The sequence below is a fragment of the Equus przewalskii genome, chromosome 6 (assembly GCF_037783145.1).
Source record: "Equus przewalskii isolate Varuska chromosome 6, EquPr2, whole genome shotgun sequence".
Taxonomy (NCBI): domain Eukaryota; kingdom Metazoa; phylum Chordata; class Mammalia; order Perissodactyla; family Equidae; genus Equus; species Equus przewalskii.
In genome coordinates, this window is record NC_091836.1 from 67,412,486 (window position 1) to 67,428,321 (window position 15,836).

General features: G+C 48.4%; 1 protein-coding gene across 6 annotated transcripts in view; it reads right to left on the reverse strand.

The window, feature by feature from the left end:
• Window positions 1-15,836, reverse strand: part of B3GNT6 (UDP-GlcNAc:betaGal beta-1,3-N-acetylglucosaminyltransferase 6) — an 18,953-nt gene continuing 3,117 nt past the window's right edge. For 5 of the 6 annotated variants that reach the window (XR_011541132.1, XR_011541133.1, XR_011541131.1 and 2 more), the window contains 2 exons: window positions 12,229-13,442; window positions 1-715 (listed from right to left, as the gene is read on the reverse strand). Coding sequence is in view for 1 of the 6 variants with exons in the window: in XM_070624081.1 (XP_070480182.1) it covers window positions 12,285-13,442 (1,158 nt within the window). In the remaining 5 variants the exon portion in view is untranslated. Of the gene's footprint in view, window positions 716-9,667; window positions 13,443-15,836 lie in introns of those variants that run through there. The other variant, XM_070624081.1, reaches the window with a different exon arrangement.

Sequence of the window (15,836 nt, forward strand, 5' to 3'; positions counted from 1 at the left end):
TGGCGTTCGAGTTTTTATTTGGCCCCTCTCGTGTGGCAGGTAAAGAACCCGTGTGTGTGACAGGTAACAGCATGAGACAGCGGGCCACTCAATTTAATGAGGTAGATGGGACAGTATTCAGACAGCCCACCCGTCAGCCCCCACTGGCTCATAACAACACATCCCTGCCGACACGGGCATTTATAGGGCTTTCTATAACTCGTCTATACGTGTAGATATCTCATAGTTTTAATTTGGTTTTTACCACGATCATTAATAATTTGGGGATCTCCTTGTGTGCTGTTACATTTGGGAGTCCTCCTTCTGAACATTTTGCCCTCTTTTCTGTTGGAGTCTTCATTTGTGGATTCTGGATATCGATCCATTGTTGCCTTTAGATGGTGTAAACATCCCTCCTACTGTCAGTCTCTATTATCTTTGTTCTTCATTGAATAGAAATCTTTACGCATCATATATTTAAATTCCAGCTTTTAAAAATCTTATGCTTTAGGGGCCGGCCCGGTGGCTCAGTGGTTAAGTTTGCACGTTCCACTTTGGTGGCCTGGGGTTCGCTGCTTCAGATCCCGGGTGCAGACATGGCACTGCTTGGGAAGCCATGCTGTGGTAGGCGTCCCACATATAAAGTAGAGGAAGATGGGCATGGATGTCAGCTCAGGGCCAGTCTTCCTCAGCAAAAAGAGGAGGCTTGGCAGCAGTTAGCTCAGGGCTAATCTTCCTAAAAAAAAAAAGAAAGAAAGAAAAAAATCTTATGGTTTACAAGTTTGAAATTTGTTTGAAAAGTCCTCCCCCACACCTAGGTCACAAAGACATTCTCCTGTATTTTCCTCTGTTATCTTTATGGTTTTACATCTCAGATTTAGGTCCCCTAACCCAACTAGAGTTCATCCTTAAATGCCGCATTAGTCAGCACCCAGTTGTACTTGTTTCCACAGAGTGAGCCACGCCATCCGGTATATATCTGCACCCTGTCCCAGCTGGTCAGGTCCCCACACACACGGTTGGCCTCGAGCTCTCACCTCTCTTTGCTGGCGGGTTCTGGCATAGTCCCCCACTTTTCATCTCACCACAACTTTGTGGTAATGCCACCTTCACTCTTCACTTTTAAGGCTGACAACTATTTGTTTACGTTTTAGAGTAAGCTTATTGAGTTTCTTTAAAAAAAATATTCCAAATGGAATTAGGGCTTCATTGAAGATTAATTTGGGAAGAATTGACATCTTTGGAGCCGGCCCAGTGGCTCAGTGGTTAAGTGAGCACGTTCCACTTCGGTGGCCTGGGGTTCACTGGTTTGGATCCCATGTGCAGACATGGTACCACTTGGCACACCATGCTGTGGTAGGCATCCCACATAGAAAGTAGAGGAAGATGGGCATGGATGTTAGCTCAGGGCCAGGCTTGCTCAGCAAAAAGAAGAGGATTGGCAGCAGACGTTAGCTCAGGGCTGATCTTCCTCAAAAAAAAAAAAAAAATTGACATCTTTGTGCTGCTACATAGTTCCATCCAAGAATGTGAACGATCTTTTTATTCAGATCATTGTCTGTGTCCCTTATTAAAGTTTAATATTTTTTTCTCCATGGAAGTCTTGTATATTCACTTAATTTCTAGATACTTTATAGTTTTTGTTGCTATTGTAAGTGGTATTTTCTCCCTACATTTTATTTTTTTAAATGCCAAACCTAGAAAAAAGTGGAAAGAACAATTAACATCCTTATACCTTTCACTTGAATTCCCCAATTGTTACAATTTTGCCCCATTTGCTTTATCTCCCTACCTCTCTCTTTCACATATATTCACATATTCATGATTTTTTCTGAACCATTAGAAAGTAAGTTCCAAACGTCATGAGTGTTATCCTATAAAAACGACATTTTCCAGCCAGTTATGCCTGGTCTAGAGAAATGCTTTGGTTTTTGCATGTTGATCTTGAATCTGGCAACCCAGTTGCTACAGGCCTGCTGGCATTTTTTTAAGCCACAACCACAAGTAGTGTTACATTTTACATCATGATCCTGTATGTTTACTTTCTGTAGTCACTTGATATTTCTATTTTGTTCTCTTCAACTTGTTTTGAATGTGGGTTTCAGACTCGGAATTGATTTCGTGACTCACTCATGGGTCTCAGTTCACTGTTTGAAAACTGCTGCTCCAGACTAGATTGGGGACCCTTCTCTGTGTGCCCCCCAACCCGGGCAGGACTCCCCAGTACGGGCTCTGGTTGTGCTCCAGCATCATCCCTGGCACAGGCGAATGTAGCCTTGCCCGACTGAACTCAGGAGTCCAGAGACAGACAAACACTCACAAGGTCTATCAATCAAATCCCAAAGTGTCCCCTCCCCAGGGCTGGACTCTGAGCTGGGGTCAGGCCTGGCCTCCTCGCTCTGCCACAGATCTCCTGTGTGAGGCTGGGCTGGCCACTGTTCCTCTCCGGGCCCACCTTCCCATTCATTGGGGGTGGGGGTGGGGCAGGCATCTCTCAGGGCTCATCGGGCTCAGACTTCCTGTCTCCCCATAAACGTTATTTGCTCTTTTCTTCCAGGTTGGAGGGAGTGGGTAAGTAGGGCATTGGGGTGGGGGCAACTGAGGTGGGGCCTGACCTTGGAGCCCCACCCTCACCTCCTGCATCCAAAGGCCACTGGCTCCTGCTCCCAGTGCCATCGAGATGGGTGGAGCTGAGGAAGGTTTCCTCCTACTGAAGGCATGAATAATGCTCTGGCCGTGTGTGAGTGTGTGTGTGTGTGTGTGAGTGAGTGTGTGTGTGTGTGTGTGAGTGTGTGTGTGTGTGTGTGTGAGTGTGTGTGTGTGTGTGAGTGTGTGCACACAGCAGAACTGGTGTCTGTCTCCTTATCTCTGGAGCCCAGAGACCCAGCCTCTGGCCTTGTGCAGCTGCAGGCTTCAGTGGACGGCAGGCACGGTGGCTGGGGCGGGGGTCAGGGCTCAGGGGGCCCAGGCCCCACAGGCTTGTGGACTTTGGGCAGGTCACTCCCGTGGGCCTGGGTCTCCACATCTGGCAGTTGGGATGATGCTATCCCTGCTCCCTGGTTGGGGTGAGGACCCAGGTCAGTCAGGGCTTAGAGATGCTTTATAGCGTGATATCTCTCAACACTAATTTGGATGTTTAAACAATATCTTAAAATAATTTTTCATTATTTTCTTGCATATCTTATAGATTCAGTCCTAAGTACCTTCTTATTTCTATTATAAATGGTACTTTAAAAAATGAATTTTTCTAGAGCGGTGATGTCAGCGGCATGGCAGAGTGAGCTCACCTGGGACTCTCTCCTCTCCAAACTACAACCAAAGTACAAAGTACAAACTACAACCAACTGAATTCCAACCAAAAAATCCTAGTAACACAGAGATTGTCAGAGACCCACAGCAGCCAAATGACAACGGAGGGTAGAGGCAGGAGCCGCCCTCGGAGGAGCTGGAACAGGGTAGGAGAGAACTTCGCTCCCTCCACTAGAGATGGGGATTGCTGCCATTGGTGCAGGAAGGAGCAGGGGAGGGGCCCCACGTCCAGGGATCATCCAGGACTCCTACCACCCGTGCAGTGGAAACCCTCTAATGGGGGAAAGCTTTCACGAGGTGGGGGGACACCCCATCAAGGCAGGGGCCCAGGAGACCAGAAAGCTAGAGCTGATCAGAGTCCAGTTCTGTGCGTGGGAGAAAGTGCCCCCTCCTCCCCCAACCGCGCTGCATGCTGCCATCACGTGCGGAGGGCTCAGAATGCGGCTCTCAACCCCCATCTAGTGACAACAGGCTGTAACTGCAACAGAATAACAGCATCATGAGCAAAAACCGCTCCTCTACCGTCTAGCAATTTATAAAAGCTGCAGTCCACAAGGAAAACAATAAAAACACAGAATTATGTCCTGAGGACTTGGAAATAGGTAAATTAAGTGACAATGAGTTCAGAGTAGCTATCGTCAAAAAACTCAATGAGGTAAAGGGAAATATAGAGAAACAAGTCAACGAGTTCTGGAGTTACTTCACAAAACAGATTGAAACTATAAAGAAGAATCAATCAGAAATACTAGAGATGAAAAATACAATGGATCAGATAAAAGAGAATACGGATTCCCTGAATGCCCATGTAGACACCATAGAGGAGCAAATTAGCACAATCAAAGATAGACAGTCTGAATGGCTCCAGACAGAGGAAGAAAGAGAACTAAGAATTTAAAAAACTGAAGAAAAGCTCCAAGAATTAGAGGACTCAATGAGAAAATCCAACTTAAGAATTATCAGAATCCCTGAGGGTGTGGAAAAGGAAAATGGAGCAGAAAGTGTGCTCAACAAAATAATAGAAGAGAATTTCCCAAATCTAGGGATTGAGAGAGAAATGTGTGTGGAGGAAGCTTTCAGACCTCCTAGATTTGTCAATGTAAAAAGACCTACTGCAAGGCATATAGTAGTAAAAATGGCAAAAATGAATGACAAAGAAAGAATACTCAGGGCAGCCAGGCAGAAGAAAATAACCTACAAAGGAACCCCTATCAGACTTTCAGTGGATTTCTCTACAGAAACCTTACAAGCCAGGAGAGAGTGGAATGACATATTCAAAACTTTAAAGGATAAAAATCTTCAGCCAAGAATACTCTATCCAGCAAAAATATCCTTCAGATATGAGGGAGAAATTAAATCTTTTCCAGAGAAACAAAAGCTAAGGGACGTTGTAGGCAAAAGTCCTCCACTACAAGAAATCTTCAAGAAGGATCTCATACCTGAAAAAAGAAAAAACTGGAGAAAGGGGTCACAAAACACATAGTAGGGAGACAACTAGATAGAATCAGAATAGGATAGAAAATATTGAACTACAGCATTAGGATAAAGGGAAGGAAATCACCAAAGCAAAGACAATCTTATCACTCTAACCACAAACTCACAACACGAGTTGGAATAAGAGAGGAAAATAATAATTTAGGAGGGGAGGAGGAAAGGGACTGAAACAGTCTAGGCTAAGTAAGTAAGAGACCACCAGAAAATGAACTATGTTATACACGAGATTCTGAATACAAACTTCAGGGTAGCCAGCAAACTAAAAAACAGAACAGAGCCACAAAACATAAATAAGGAAAAATCTAAGAAACCCAGCATAAGAAATTGCAGAAGTCAATGGGTAGGCTAAAACACACAGGACGAGAAACAAAGGAAACACAGGAAAACCAGAAAACGAGCAACGGAATGACAGCATTAAGCCCTCATGCATCACTACTCACCCTCAGTGGAAACAGATTGAACTCGCCAATAAAAAGACACAGAGTGACAAAATGGATTAAAGAACAAGATACAACAACTTGTTGCCTCCAGGAAACACACCTCAGCTCCAAGGACAAACACAGGCTCAGAGTGAAGGGGTGGAAGACAATACTCCAAGCTACTAGCAAACAAAAGAAAGCAGGTGTTGCAATACTTATATCAGACAAAACAGACTTCAAGATAATGCAGGTAAAGAGAGACACAGAGGGCCAATATATAATGATGAAAGGGACACTTCATCAAGTAGAAATAATGCTTATAAATACCTATGCACCCAACACAGGAGCACCAAAGTTCATAAAGCAACTATTAACAAACCTAAAAGAAGATATCAAAAATAACACAATAATAGTAGGGGACCTCAACACCCCACTCACATCAATGGACAGATCATCCAGACAGAAAATCAACAAGGAAACAGTGGAGCTACATGAAAAGCTAAAAAGTTGGACATAATAGACATGTATAGAACACTGCATCAAAAAACAGCAGAAAACACGTTCTTCTCAAGCGTGCATGGAACATTCTCAAGGATAGACCATATGTTAGGAAAAAAGGCAAGCCTCTACAAATTTAAAAAAATTGAAATAATAACAAGCATCTTCTCCGATCATAATGCTATAAAGCTAGAAATTAATTGCAAGAAAAAAGCTGAGAAAGGCACAAAGATGTGGAGACTAAACAATATGCTATTGAACAAGCAATGGATCATTGAAGAAATTAAAGAAGAAATCAAAAAATACCTGGAGAAAAAGGAAAATGATAACATGCCATATCAACTCATATGGGATACAGCAAAAGCTGTATTAAGAGGAAAATTCATCACAATACAGGCACATCTGAACAAACAAGAAAAATTCCAAATAAGCAATCTTAAAACTACAGCTAACTGAGCTAGAGAAAGAAGATCAAACAAAGCCCAAAGTCAGCAGAAGGAGAGAAATAGTAAAAATCAGAGCAGAAATAAATGCTGTTGAAACAAAAAAGGCAGTAGAAAGGCTCAGTGAAACAAAGAGCTGGTTCTTTGAGAAGATAAACAAAATTGACAAGCCCCTAGCCAGACTTACAAAGCAAAAAAGGGAGAAAGCTCAAATAAACAAAATCAGAAATGAAAGAGGAGCAATAACAACAGACTCTGCAGAAATAGAACGGATTATAAGAGAATACTACGAAAAACTATATGCCAACAAAATGTATAACCTAGAGGAAATGGATAAATTCTTGGACTCCTACAATTTCCCAAAGCTCACTCAAGAAGAAGCAGACAATTTGAACAGACCAATGACAAGGAAAGAGTTTGAAACAGCAATCAAAAACATCCCAAAGAATAAAACCCCTGGACCAGATGGCTTTCCTGGGGAATTCTACCAAACTTTCAGAGAGGATTTAATACCTATCCTTTTCAAGCTATTCCAAAAAATTAGGGAGGATGGAACACTTCCTAACACATTCTATGAGGCCAACGTCACGCTGATACCAAAGCCTGACAAGCACAGCACAATAAAGGAGAACTACAGGCCAATATCGCTGATGAACATAGATGCAAAAATTCTCAACAAAATTTTGGCAACCCGAATTCAGCACTTCATCAGAAGGATCATACATCATGATCAAGTGGGATTCATACCAGGGACACAGGGATGGTTCAACATCCGCAAATCAATCAACGTGATACACCACATCAACAAACTGAGGAATAAAAACCACATGATCATCTCAATAGATACAGAGAAAGCATTTGACAAGATCCAACAGCCATTTATGATAAAAACTCTGAACAAAATGGGGACAGAAGGGAACTACCTCAACATAATAAAGGCCATATATGACAAACCCACAGCCAACGTCATGCTCAATGGGCAAAAACTGAACGCCATCCCCCTGAAAACAGGAACGAGACAAGGATGCCCTCTATCACCACTCTTATTGAACATAGTACTGGAGGTCCTGGCCAGAGCAATCAGGCAAGAAAAACGAATAAAAGGAATCCAAATAGGGAGGGAAGAAGTGAAACTCTCACTGTTTGCAGATGACATGATCTTACATAGAGAAAACCACAAAGAATCCATTGGAAAACTTTTAGATATAATCAACAACTACAGGAAAGTTGCAGGGTATAAAATCAATTTACATAAATCAGTAGCATTTCTATACTCTAATAACGAACTAACAGAAAAAGAACTCAAGAACAGAATACCATTCACAATTACAACAAAAAGAATACAATACCTCAGGGTGAATTTAACTAAGGAAGTGAAAGACCTATACAACGAAAACTACAAGGCTTTTCTGAAAGAAATGGGTGGCGACATAAAGAGATGGAAAGACATTCCATGTACATGGATTGGAAGAATAAACATAGTTAAAATGTCCGTTCTACCTAAAGCAATCTACACATTCAATGCCATCCCAATCAGAATCCCAATGACATTCTTTACAGAAATAGAACAAAGAATCCTAAAATTCATATGGGGCAACAAAAGACCCCGAATTGCTAAAGCAATCCTGAGAAAAAAGAACACAGCTGGAGGCATCACAATCCCTGACTTCAAAACATACTACAAAGCTACAGTAATCAAAACAGCATGTTACTGGTACAAAAACAGGTGCACAGATCAATGGAACAGAATTGAAAGCCCAGAAATAAAACCACACATCTATGGACAGCTAATCTTTGACAAAGGAGCTGAGGGCCTACAATGGAGAAAAGAAAGTCTTTTCAACAAATGGTGCTGGGAAAACTGGAAAGCCACATGTAAAAGAATGAAAATTGACCATTCTTTCTCACCATTCACCAAAATAAACTCAAAATGGATCAAAGACCTAAAGCTGAGACCTGAAACCATAAGGCTTCTAGAAGAAAATGTAGGCAGTACACTCTTTGACATCAGTATTAAAAGGATCTTTTCGGACACCATGTCTTCTCAGAGAAGGGAAACAATAGAAAGAATAAACAAATGGGACTTCATCAGACTAAAGAGCTTCTTCAAGGCAAAGGAAAACAGGATTGAAACAAAAAGACAACCCACTAACTGGGAAAAAATATTTGCAAGTCATATATCTGACAAAGGCTTAATATCCATAATATATAAAGAACTCACACAACTCAACAACAAAAAATCAAACAACCTGATCAAAAAATGGGCAGGAGACACGAACAGACATTTCTTCAAAGAAGATATACGGATGGCCAATAGGCACATGAAAAGATGCTCATCATCGATGATCATCAGGGAAATGCAAATCAAAACTACACTAAGATATCACTTTACACCCATTAGAATGACAAAAATAACCAAAACAAATAGTAACAAATGTTGGAGAGGTTGTAGAGAAAAAGGAACCCTCATACACTGTTGGTGGGAATGCAAACTGGTGCAGCCACTATGGAAAACAGTATGGAGATTCCTCAAAAAATTAAAAATAGAAATACCTTATGACCCAGCCATCCCACTACTGGGTATCTATCCAAAGAGTTTGAAGTCAGCATTTCCAAAAGTCCCACGCACCCCAGTATTCATTGCAGCATTATTTACAATAGCCAAGATGTGGAAGCAACATAAGTGCCCATCAACAGATGATTGGATAAAGAAGATGTGGTATATATACACAATGGAATACTACTCAGCCGTAAAAAAGAACAAAATCGTCCCATTTCCAACACCATGGATGGACCTTTAGGGAATTATGTTAAGTGAAATAAGCCAGATAGAGAAGGACAATTTCTGAATGACTCCACTCATATGAGGAATTTGAAAATGTAGACAAAGAGAACAGATTAGTGGCTTACGGGGGAAAGGTGGGGTGGGGGGTAGGCACAAAGAGTGAAGGGGTGCACCTACAACACAACTGACAGACAATAATGTACAACTGAAATTTCACAAGATTGTAAGCTATCATTAACTCAAAAATTTTTTTCAAAAAGGACTTTTTCTGACTGCTTATTACAATATAGAAACTACATTTATTTTTTTTTTGGTGAGGAAGATTCGCCCTGAGTTAACTACTGCCAATCCTCCTCTTTTTGCTGAGGAAGGCTGGCCCTGAGCTAACATCCGTGCCCATCTTCCTCTACTTTATATGTGGGACACCTGCCACAGCATGGTGTGCCAAGTGGTGCCATGTCCGCACCCGGGATCTGAACCTGTGAACCCGGGCCGCTGAAACAGAATGTGCAAACTTAACCACTGCGCCACCAGGCTGGCTCCACTAAGGTGACTTTTGTACATTAATTTTGTATCTGGAAAACTTGGTACTTTTTATTAATTTAATCAATTATCTAGGATTTTTGAGTGTGGCTTTTTGGTGGGTTTTCTATATAAGGCAGTGGTTCTCAGTGAGGCGTATTGCCCCTTAGGAGGAGATTTGGAAATCTGCGAGGGAGTTTTTTTGTCATTATGCCCCAAAATTTACACATCAAAATTCATACTATTTATTTTAAAGTATTTCTTATTAATCTTTTACATTACAATTAAAAATTATATCGACTTTTTGAAAATGTCTGTGTGGACAGATTATGTTATCTAAGAATTCCATTTCAGGATAGGGAGTACGGCATCAATTTGTTACAGAAAGGGGAAATTGGATCTGATATGGTTGCAAACCTCTGAGGTTTTGATCATTTTCTTTCTTTTTTCAAGTTGTTATATTTTTGAAGCTTTATCTTGCCTTGCTGTGCTCTCAAGTCTTGGACAATGTTGAACAGAAGTGGTGATGACGGCACATCTGGTCTTGTTCCAGATCTTAGAGGAAATGCTTTCACCTTGTACTAAGATTTTTTTTAAATCACGAATGGATATTTTTTATCAAAAATTCTCTTTTTCTCCCTCATCTGAGGTACTCATATTTCTCTTGGTGTGATGTACCACATCGACAGATCTTCCTCTTTTCTTCGTATATTCCGATTCCTTTTCTAACGCTAGCCCCACCTCGAATTTCGGGGATGAACCCACCGAGGTGCTGATGTTACCCTTTTTACGCAGTACCACGTTCCGTCTGCTGGCATTTCGTGTAGGACTTTGCGCCTGTGTTTGCGAGGGAGACAGGATCATTTCCCATGCTCAGGGGGCCCTTGTCAGTTCGCAGGCCCAGTAAAGGGGGTCGGCAGCACAGGCTCCCGGAGCCGGAATTTGCACCGACTCTGCACCGACCCAAGGACCCGCCGCCCGCCTCCGCGCGGAAAACGTGGGTGGAGGGCGCCCCCTGGTGGCCGCGGGGCGCAAGAGCCAGATGAGCCGGGCGAGGCCGGGTGAGTCCAGGTGATACCAGGGCTGCGCTTGCATGCCCTCCCTCCATGGATCATCAGCGTGGACAGAGGGGCTCAGAGGTGAGCTGGCCTGCTCAGGTTCCCAGAGTGGGCGTGGCAGGACTTGCCTTTGGTCCCCTCGGAGCCAATCTGTGCCAGCTCGATGTGAATCAGGCGTGGTCCCTCTCTCTGGGGGCAGCCAGTCTGATTGGGGAGAAACAAGCGAGCAGAGAGGACACGTTAGGTTACATGGGGCAAGTCTGCTGTAGCAAAGAGCCTGCAAAACCCCAGAGGCTGAAAACACATAAAAGTTTACATTGTTCTTCTCCATAGTCGGGCCTGAGTATTCCAGGTCAGTCCATGGGCAGCTCTGCTCTAGGCAGCAACTGAGAGACGCTCTTGTTTTTCTGCCTTCCTCTAGGCCAGAGGATCTCAGCCAGGGGCGAATTTGCCCACCAGGGTACATTTGGCGATGTTCAGAGGTATATTTGGTCGTCGTGATTCTGGGTGTGATGCTGGCTTCTAGTGTGCAGAGGACAGGACACACGGCTAAATGTTCTCCAAAGCGCAGGACAGCCCCCACAACAAAGAGCTGCCCAACCCAAAAGGTCAGCAGTGCCGAGGTCGAGAACCCCAGCTCCAGCTTGGGATGTTGTCCTCATCTGCGAGGTCAGGGATGGGTCACAGGCCCATCCATGTTCCACTCCAGGGGAAGGAGAGAGCGAGCACAGGTGAGCCCGGGTCCGGGAGTGGTCCTCATCGCGTCCACACACATCCATGGGAGAGAGCCTGGTCACACTGCCGCGCCAGCTGCAACGGGGGCTGGGAAGTGTGGTCTGGAGAGTGTCAGGAGGAAGGGGGTAGCAGATTTTGGTGGAGGGCTGGCAGCCTCCCCTGCAGGCATTGTGACTGACGCAAAAGACAGGGATGGTGGTGGGGTCAGAGGACATTTCAAGTAGACGGATCAGTGCTTGTGTGAAGATGCAGAGGCTTCTCTGACCCCGGGGAGTGAGTATTGGTGGGGCAAGCATGCCTGGGTGGGGCCCCAACGGACGGGTCAGCACGGAGGGGACGACATGGCCCTGGATTAGTCACTGCCCTGACCCGGCCTCGGTTCCCACTTTGCACGCAGAGATTCTGACCTCACAGTGGGTGGGAGAGAACTGGGTGGGAGGAAGACACTCTCAGACACTCTCAGCTCTGACTCTAGTGTGTTGCTTTTTAGTGTAGACTGACTTCCGGGGGAGGGGAATCCATCGCATGACTGTCAGTTCAGCTCCAGTTCCAGCTCTGCTCATTTGTGGAGGAAATGATACAAGTGACAACTCGTATGTGTGCTGCACCCAACAGGTAACATTGGATCCTGGCCCCGACACCTCCCTTGCTCCATTGCCCACAGTGACTAGAGTGCAGGAGCTAGGCGCCCTAGACGGCTCCAAGAGGGAGCAATGGAGGTGGGTTTGGAAGGATAACGGACATTCCTAACCCAGTGGGCTCCATTCTGAGCTGCACATTCGAGTCACCTGAGGACCTTAACAAACACCCAGACGTCTGAGGGCATCCCAGATCACTGCAATCAGAACCTGTGGAGATGCGACCAGGACTGAGGTATTTTCCATACCCCCCCTCCCCCCACCCAGATGATTCCAACGTGCAGCTGGCATTCAGCTGCACCAAGATGGGTAGGATAGAAGGTATCCGGAGCAGGGAAGATGCATTCTCACCACGGAAAACGTCACATTTGGAGGCTGCTCATCCCCCCAGCGCGGCCCAGCCGGCCTCAGGAGACCCTGCGCCCCCGGTCACAGCTCAGCCCGGGGTCGTGCAGCGCCTTCCACATGAGCAGCATCTCGTAGGGCGCGAAGCGGTGCACGAGCAGCAGCTCGCGGTACATGCAGGGGTCGAAGGAGGGGTGCCGGGCGCCGGGCAGCTGCACCCCGAAGGGCCGGATGCCCTCGTGGCCGCTGGGCGCCAGGCCGGCGTGCTGCAGACACATGCCCATGTAGGCGTCGTCGATGGGGAAGAGCGGCGTGTGGCGAGCGGCCGTGTGCAGGGCCCGGATGGTGTGGCTGGACAGGAGGAAGCCGCCGCCGCTGCAGTACACGGGGTAGGCCCGCCCGGGGAAGAGCTGCGGCGGCACGAAGTACTTGCTCCAGCTGTCGCGGATGGGCACCGAGCCGTCCATGAGCTGCCCGGCGAAGAGGTGGCGGTCGGGCGGCTGCGCCTCCAGGAAGCGGAGCACGTTGGCCGTGTGCACGAAGACGTCGTCGTCGCCGCTGAGCAAGAAGCGCGCGTGCGGGCAGCGCGCCGCCAGCCAGTCCAGCAGGCGCACGTGCTTGAGCGTGAGGTTCAGGAAGGTGTCGGCGAAGGCCCACTGCAGCACGTCGCCGTGCTCGCGCGCCTCCAGCGCCACCAGCGCCGCCAGCCGCTCGGCGCGCTCGGCGTCCTCGGGCCCGGGCGTGCCCAGCAGGAAGAGGCGGCGCACCGGCCGCCCGCCGTAGCTGCGCTCCTGCCCCCACGTGCGCCGGATGAGCTCGCGCCGCTCGTAGTTGGCGGGCGACGACTTCACGGCCAGCAGCAGGAAGACGCCGTGGCGGCCCGCGCACTTGGCCGGCGCGTCCCAGAGCAGCGGGAAGTGGCGGCAGTGGCGGTAGCGCAGGAAGTCTTGGATGCGCGCGGGCAGCTGCTCGAAGCCGGCCGTGGCGTTCACCGAGGCGTTGGCCACACACGGGGGCCCTGAACTGACCACCGAAGGCTGCGCGGCAGCAGGGGCCTCAGGGGTCACAGGGGCAGCGTGGGGGGAGCCACCCCCCCTCTTCTCCTGCTGGAAGCTGGGCACTTGGTGAAACCACAGATGCAGGGCCAGGAAACTCACACCCACCAGAAGGCTGGTCAGAGTCTTGGGGTTCTTTATCGACCTGCGGCAGGGAAAAGCCATCTGTGGGGGGAACCGAGTCAGAGGTGAGCCAGGAGTCGTCTGTGAATCCGCGGAATGGCACCCTGCCCCCGTCATGTCTCTCCCAGAGCCCAGAACCAGCCCCTTCTGAACTCTGCTGTTAAGAGGGTAAAAAGAAGCCACAATTCCGGATTACACTGATGCCTCTCGCCTCTCCCACAGCCCGGAGTGTTCTGACCTACAGACCTGTGTATCTCATTGCCCGCCCCCCCCGACATCCCCCTGGATGTCACCTAGGCCCAGCAGACTCGTCATGTCAAAGTCAAAGTCTTCATCTTTCCAGGAATCCACGTCCTGCTTTTTTCACCTGAGCAAATGGTTCCTCCCTCCACCTGGTTGCTCCAACCAGAGGCCCTGACCCTCTCCCCACCCTCAGTTTGCATCCACCCTCTACATCGTGTTGATTCTGCATCCAGCCCTCTCCACGTGTGTTCCCTCCTTGTCCAGCCCTGCCCCTCTCCAGTCTGTCTCCTTCCTTGCCACCTGATGATGGTGATGATGCGGTGATGGTACTGGACTCAGACCCAGGGCAGAAATCTGGCATCACCGCTTATGTGTACCAACTTGAAGAAGTCATTGCTGATTTCTGGGGCTGAGTGTTCTCCTCTATAACAAAGGGTTAGTAACCTCCTACTGTGCAGGGATGTTGGGAGCATTAAATGAGCATAAAGTGGCCAGTCAATGAATGGCACCAATATTCTAATCTCTTTGCATCCTCTGGCCCCACTTCCTTCTATTTCTACCTGCTGGTATTATTTTCTGTTCCCCAGATATGCCAAGGCAGGCCCTCTCGTCCATGCGTCCAACTGCCCCCCACCTGCGCAGGTGCCCCGGACCCCTGCCTTCGAGAAGACCCCCCAGGACAAATTCCAGACCACCACGGTCTGTCCTGTATTTACTCAGTCACGCTGGGCCCTGCCTTCTCGAGAGCCACACCTCTCTGCTTCTCAGACGCCACTCTCTCCTGGCGCCCCTCCTGCCTCTGTAACGCTGTCTCTCTGTTCCCTTTGCCCTTTGCCCTTTGCCTCCTCTCTGACGACCTTTAGTAGTGGGTGGTCTCCAGGGCCGTGTCTTAGACCCTCTTCACCTTTGTTCAAGATGATCTCCTTCCCCTTTAGGACCACCAGGCTCCAGAACCGTGTGTCCAGCCACCACTTAGTACTTAACAGCTGCCTGGGCGATCCACGGCCACCTGAGATGCAACCCAGGTGGGTGTGGAGCGCTCACCTTCCTTCCCAGAGGGGTCCCAGAGTGCCACTGACCACCCTGTAGTCAAGCCAAAACCCGGGACAGACTCTGAAACTGAGAAGGAAGGAGTTAAAAATCTCAGTGGAGCAAAACCTTTGAGATAAGCTTTGCTAACAGCAGCTGTGCTGCCTGCAGAATCAACTATTGTTTAAAACTAACCGCTTCTTTCTGTCTTTCCTCAGTATAGGAGTGTGTATACTTCCTGCTCCTGTAAGACCAGGATGTCAAGGTCCAGACGTCAAGATTCAGCGTCACAAGGCCAAACACTGGCTGAAGATGAAAACTGACCAGAAAGGTCAAGTCAAGGGGAAAGAAATTCAGTCTTCAAGGCCAAAGTAGGCTGGGGGGAAGGCCCCAAACAGCAAGGCCACATGCTCCCCTCCCCTCCCCTCCCTACAGCCCCAGGCAGGCTCCCCTCCTCTCCCCTACCTACAGCCCCAGGCAGGCTCCCCTCCCCTACCTAGAGCCCCAGGCAGGCTCCCCTCCTCTCCCCTACCTACAGCCCCAGGACAGGCTCCCCTCCCCTCCCCTACCTACAACCCCAGGCAGGCTCCCCTCCCCTGCCTACAGCCCCAGCCAGGCTCCCCTCCCCTACCTACAACCCCAGGGCAAGCTCCCCTCCTCTCCCCTACCTACAACCCCAGGCAGGCTCCCCTCCTCTCCCCTACCTACAGCCCCAGGACAGGCTCCCCTCCTCTCCCCTACCTACAGCCCCAGGCAGGCTCCCCTCCTCTCCCCTACCTAGAGCCCCAGGCAGGCTCCCCTCCTCTCCCCTACCTACAGCCCCAGGCAGGCTCCCCTCCCCTCCCCTACCTACAGCCCCAGGCAGGCTCCCCTCCTCTCCCCTACCTACAGCCCCAGGCAGGCTCCCCTCCCCTACCTAGAGCCCCAGGCAGGCTCCCCTCCTCTCCCCTACCTACAGCCCCAGGCAGGCTCCCCTCCTCTCCCCTACCTAGAGCTCCAGGCAGGCTCCCCTCCCCTTCCCTACCTACAGCCCCAGGACAGGCTCCCCTCCCCTACCTAGAGCCCCAGGACAGGCTCCCCTCCCCTACCTAGAGCCCCAGGCAGGCTCCCCTCCCCTACCTAGAGCCCCAGGCAGGCTCCCCTCCCCTACCTAGAGCCCCAGGC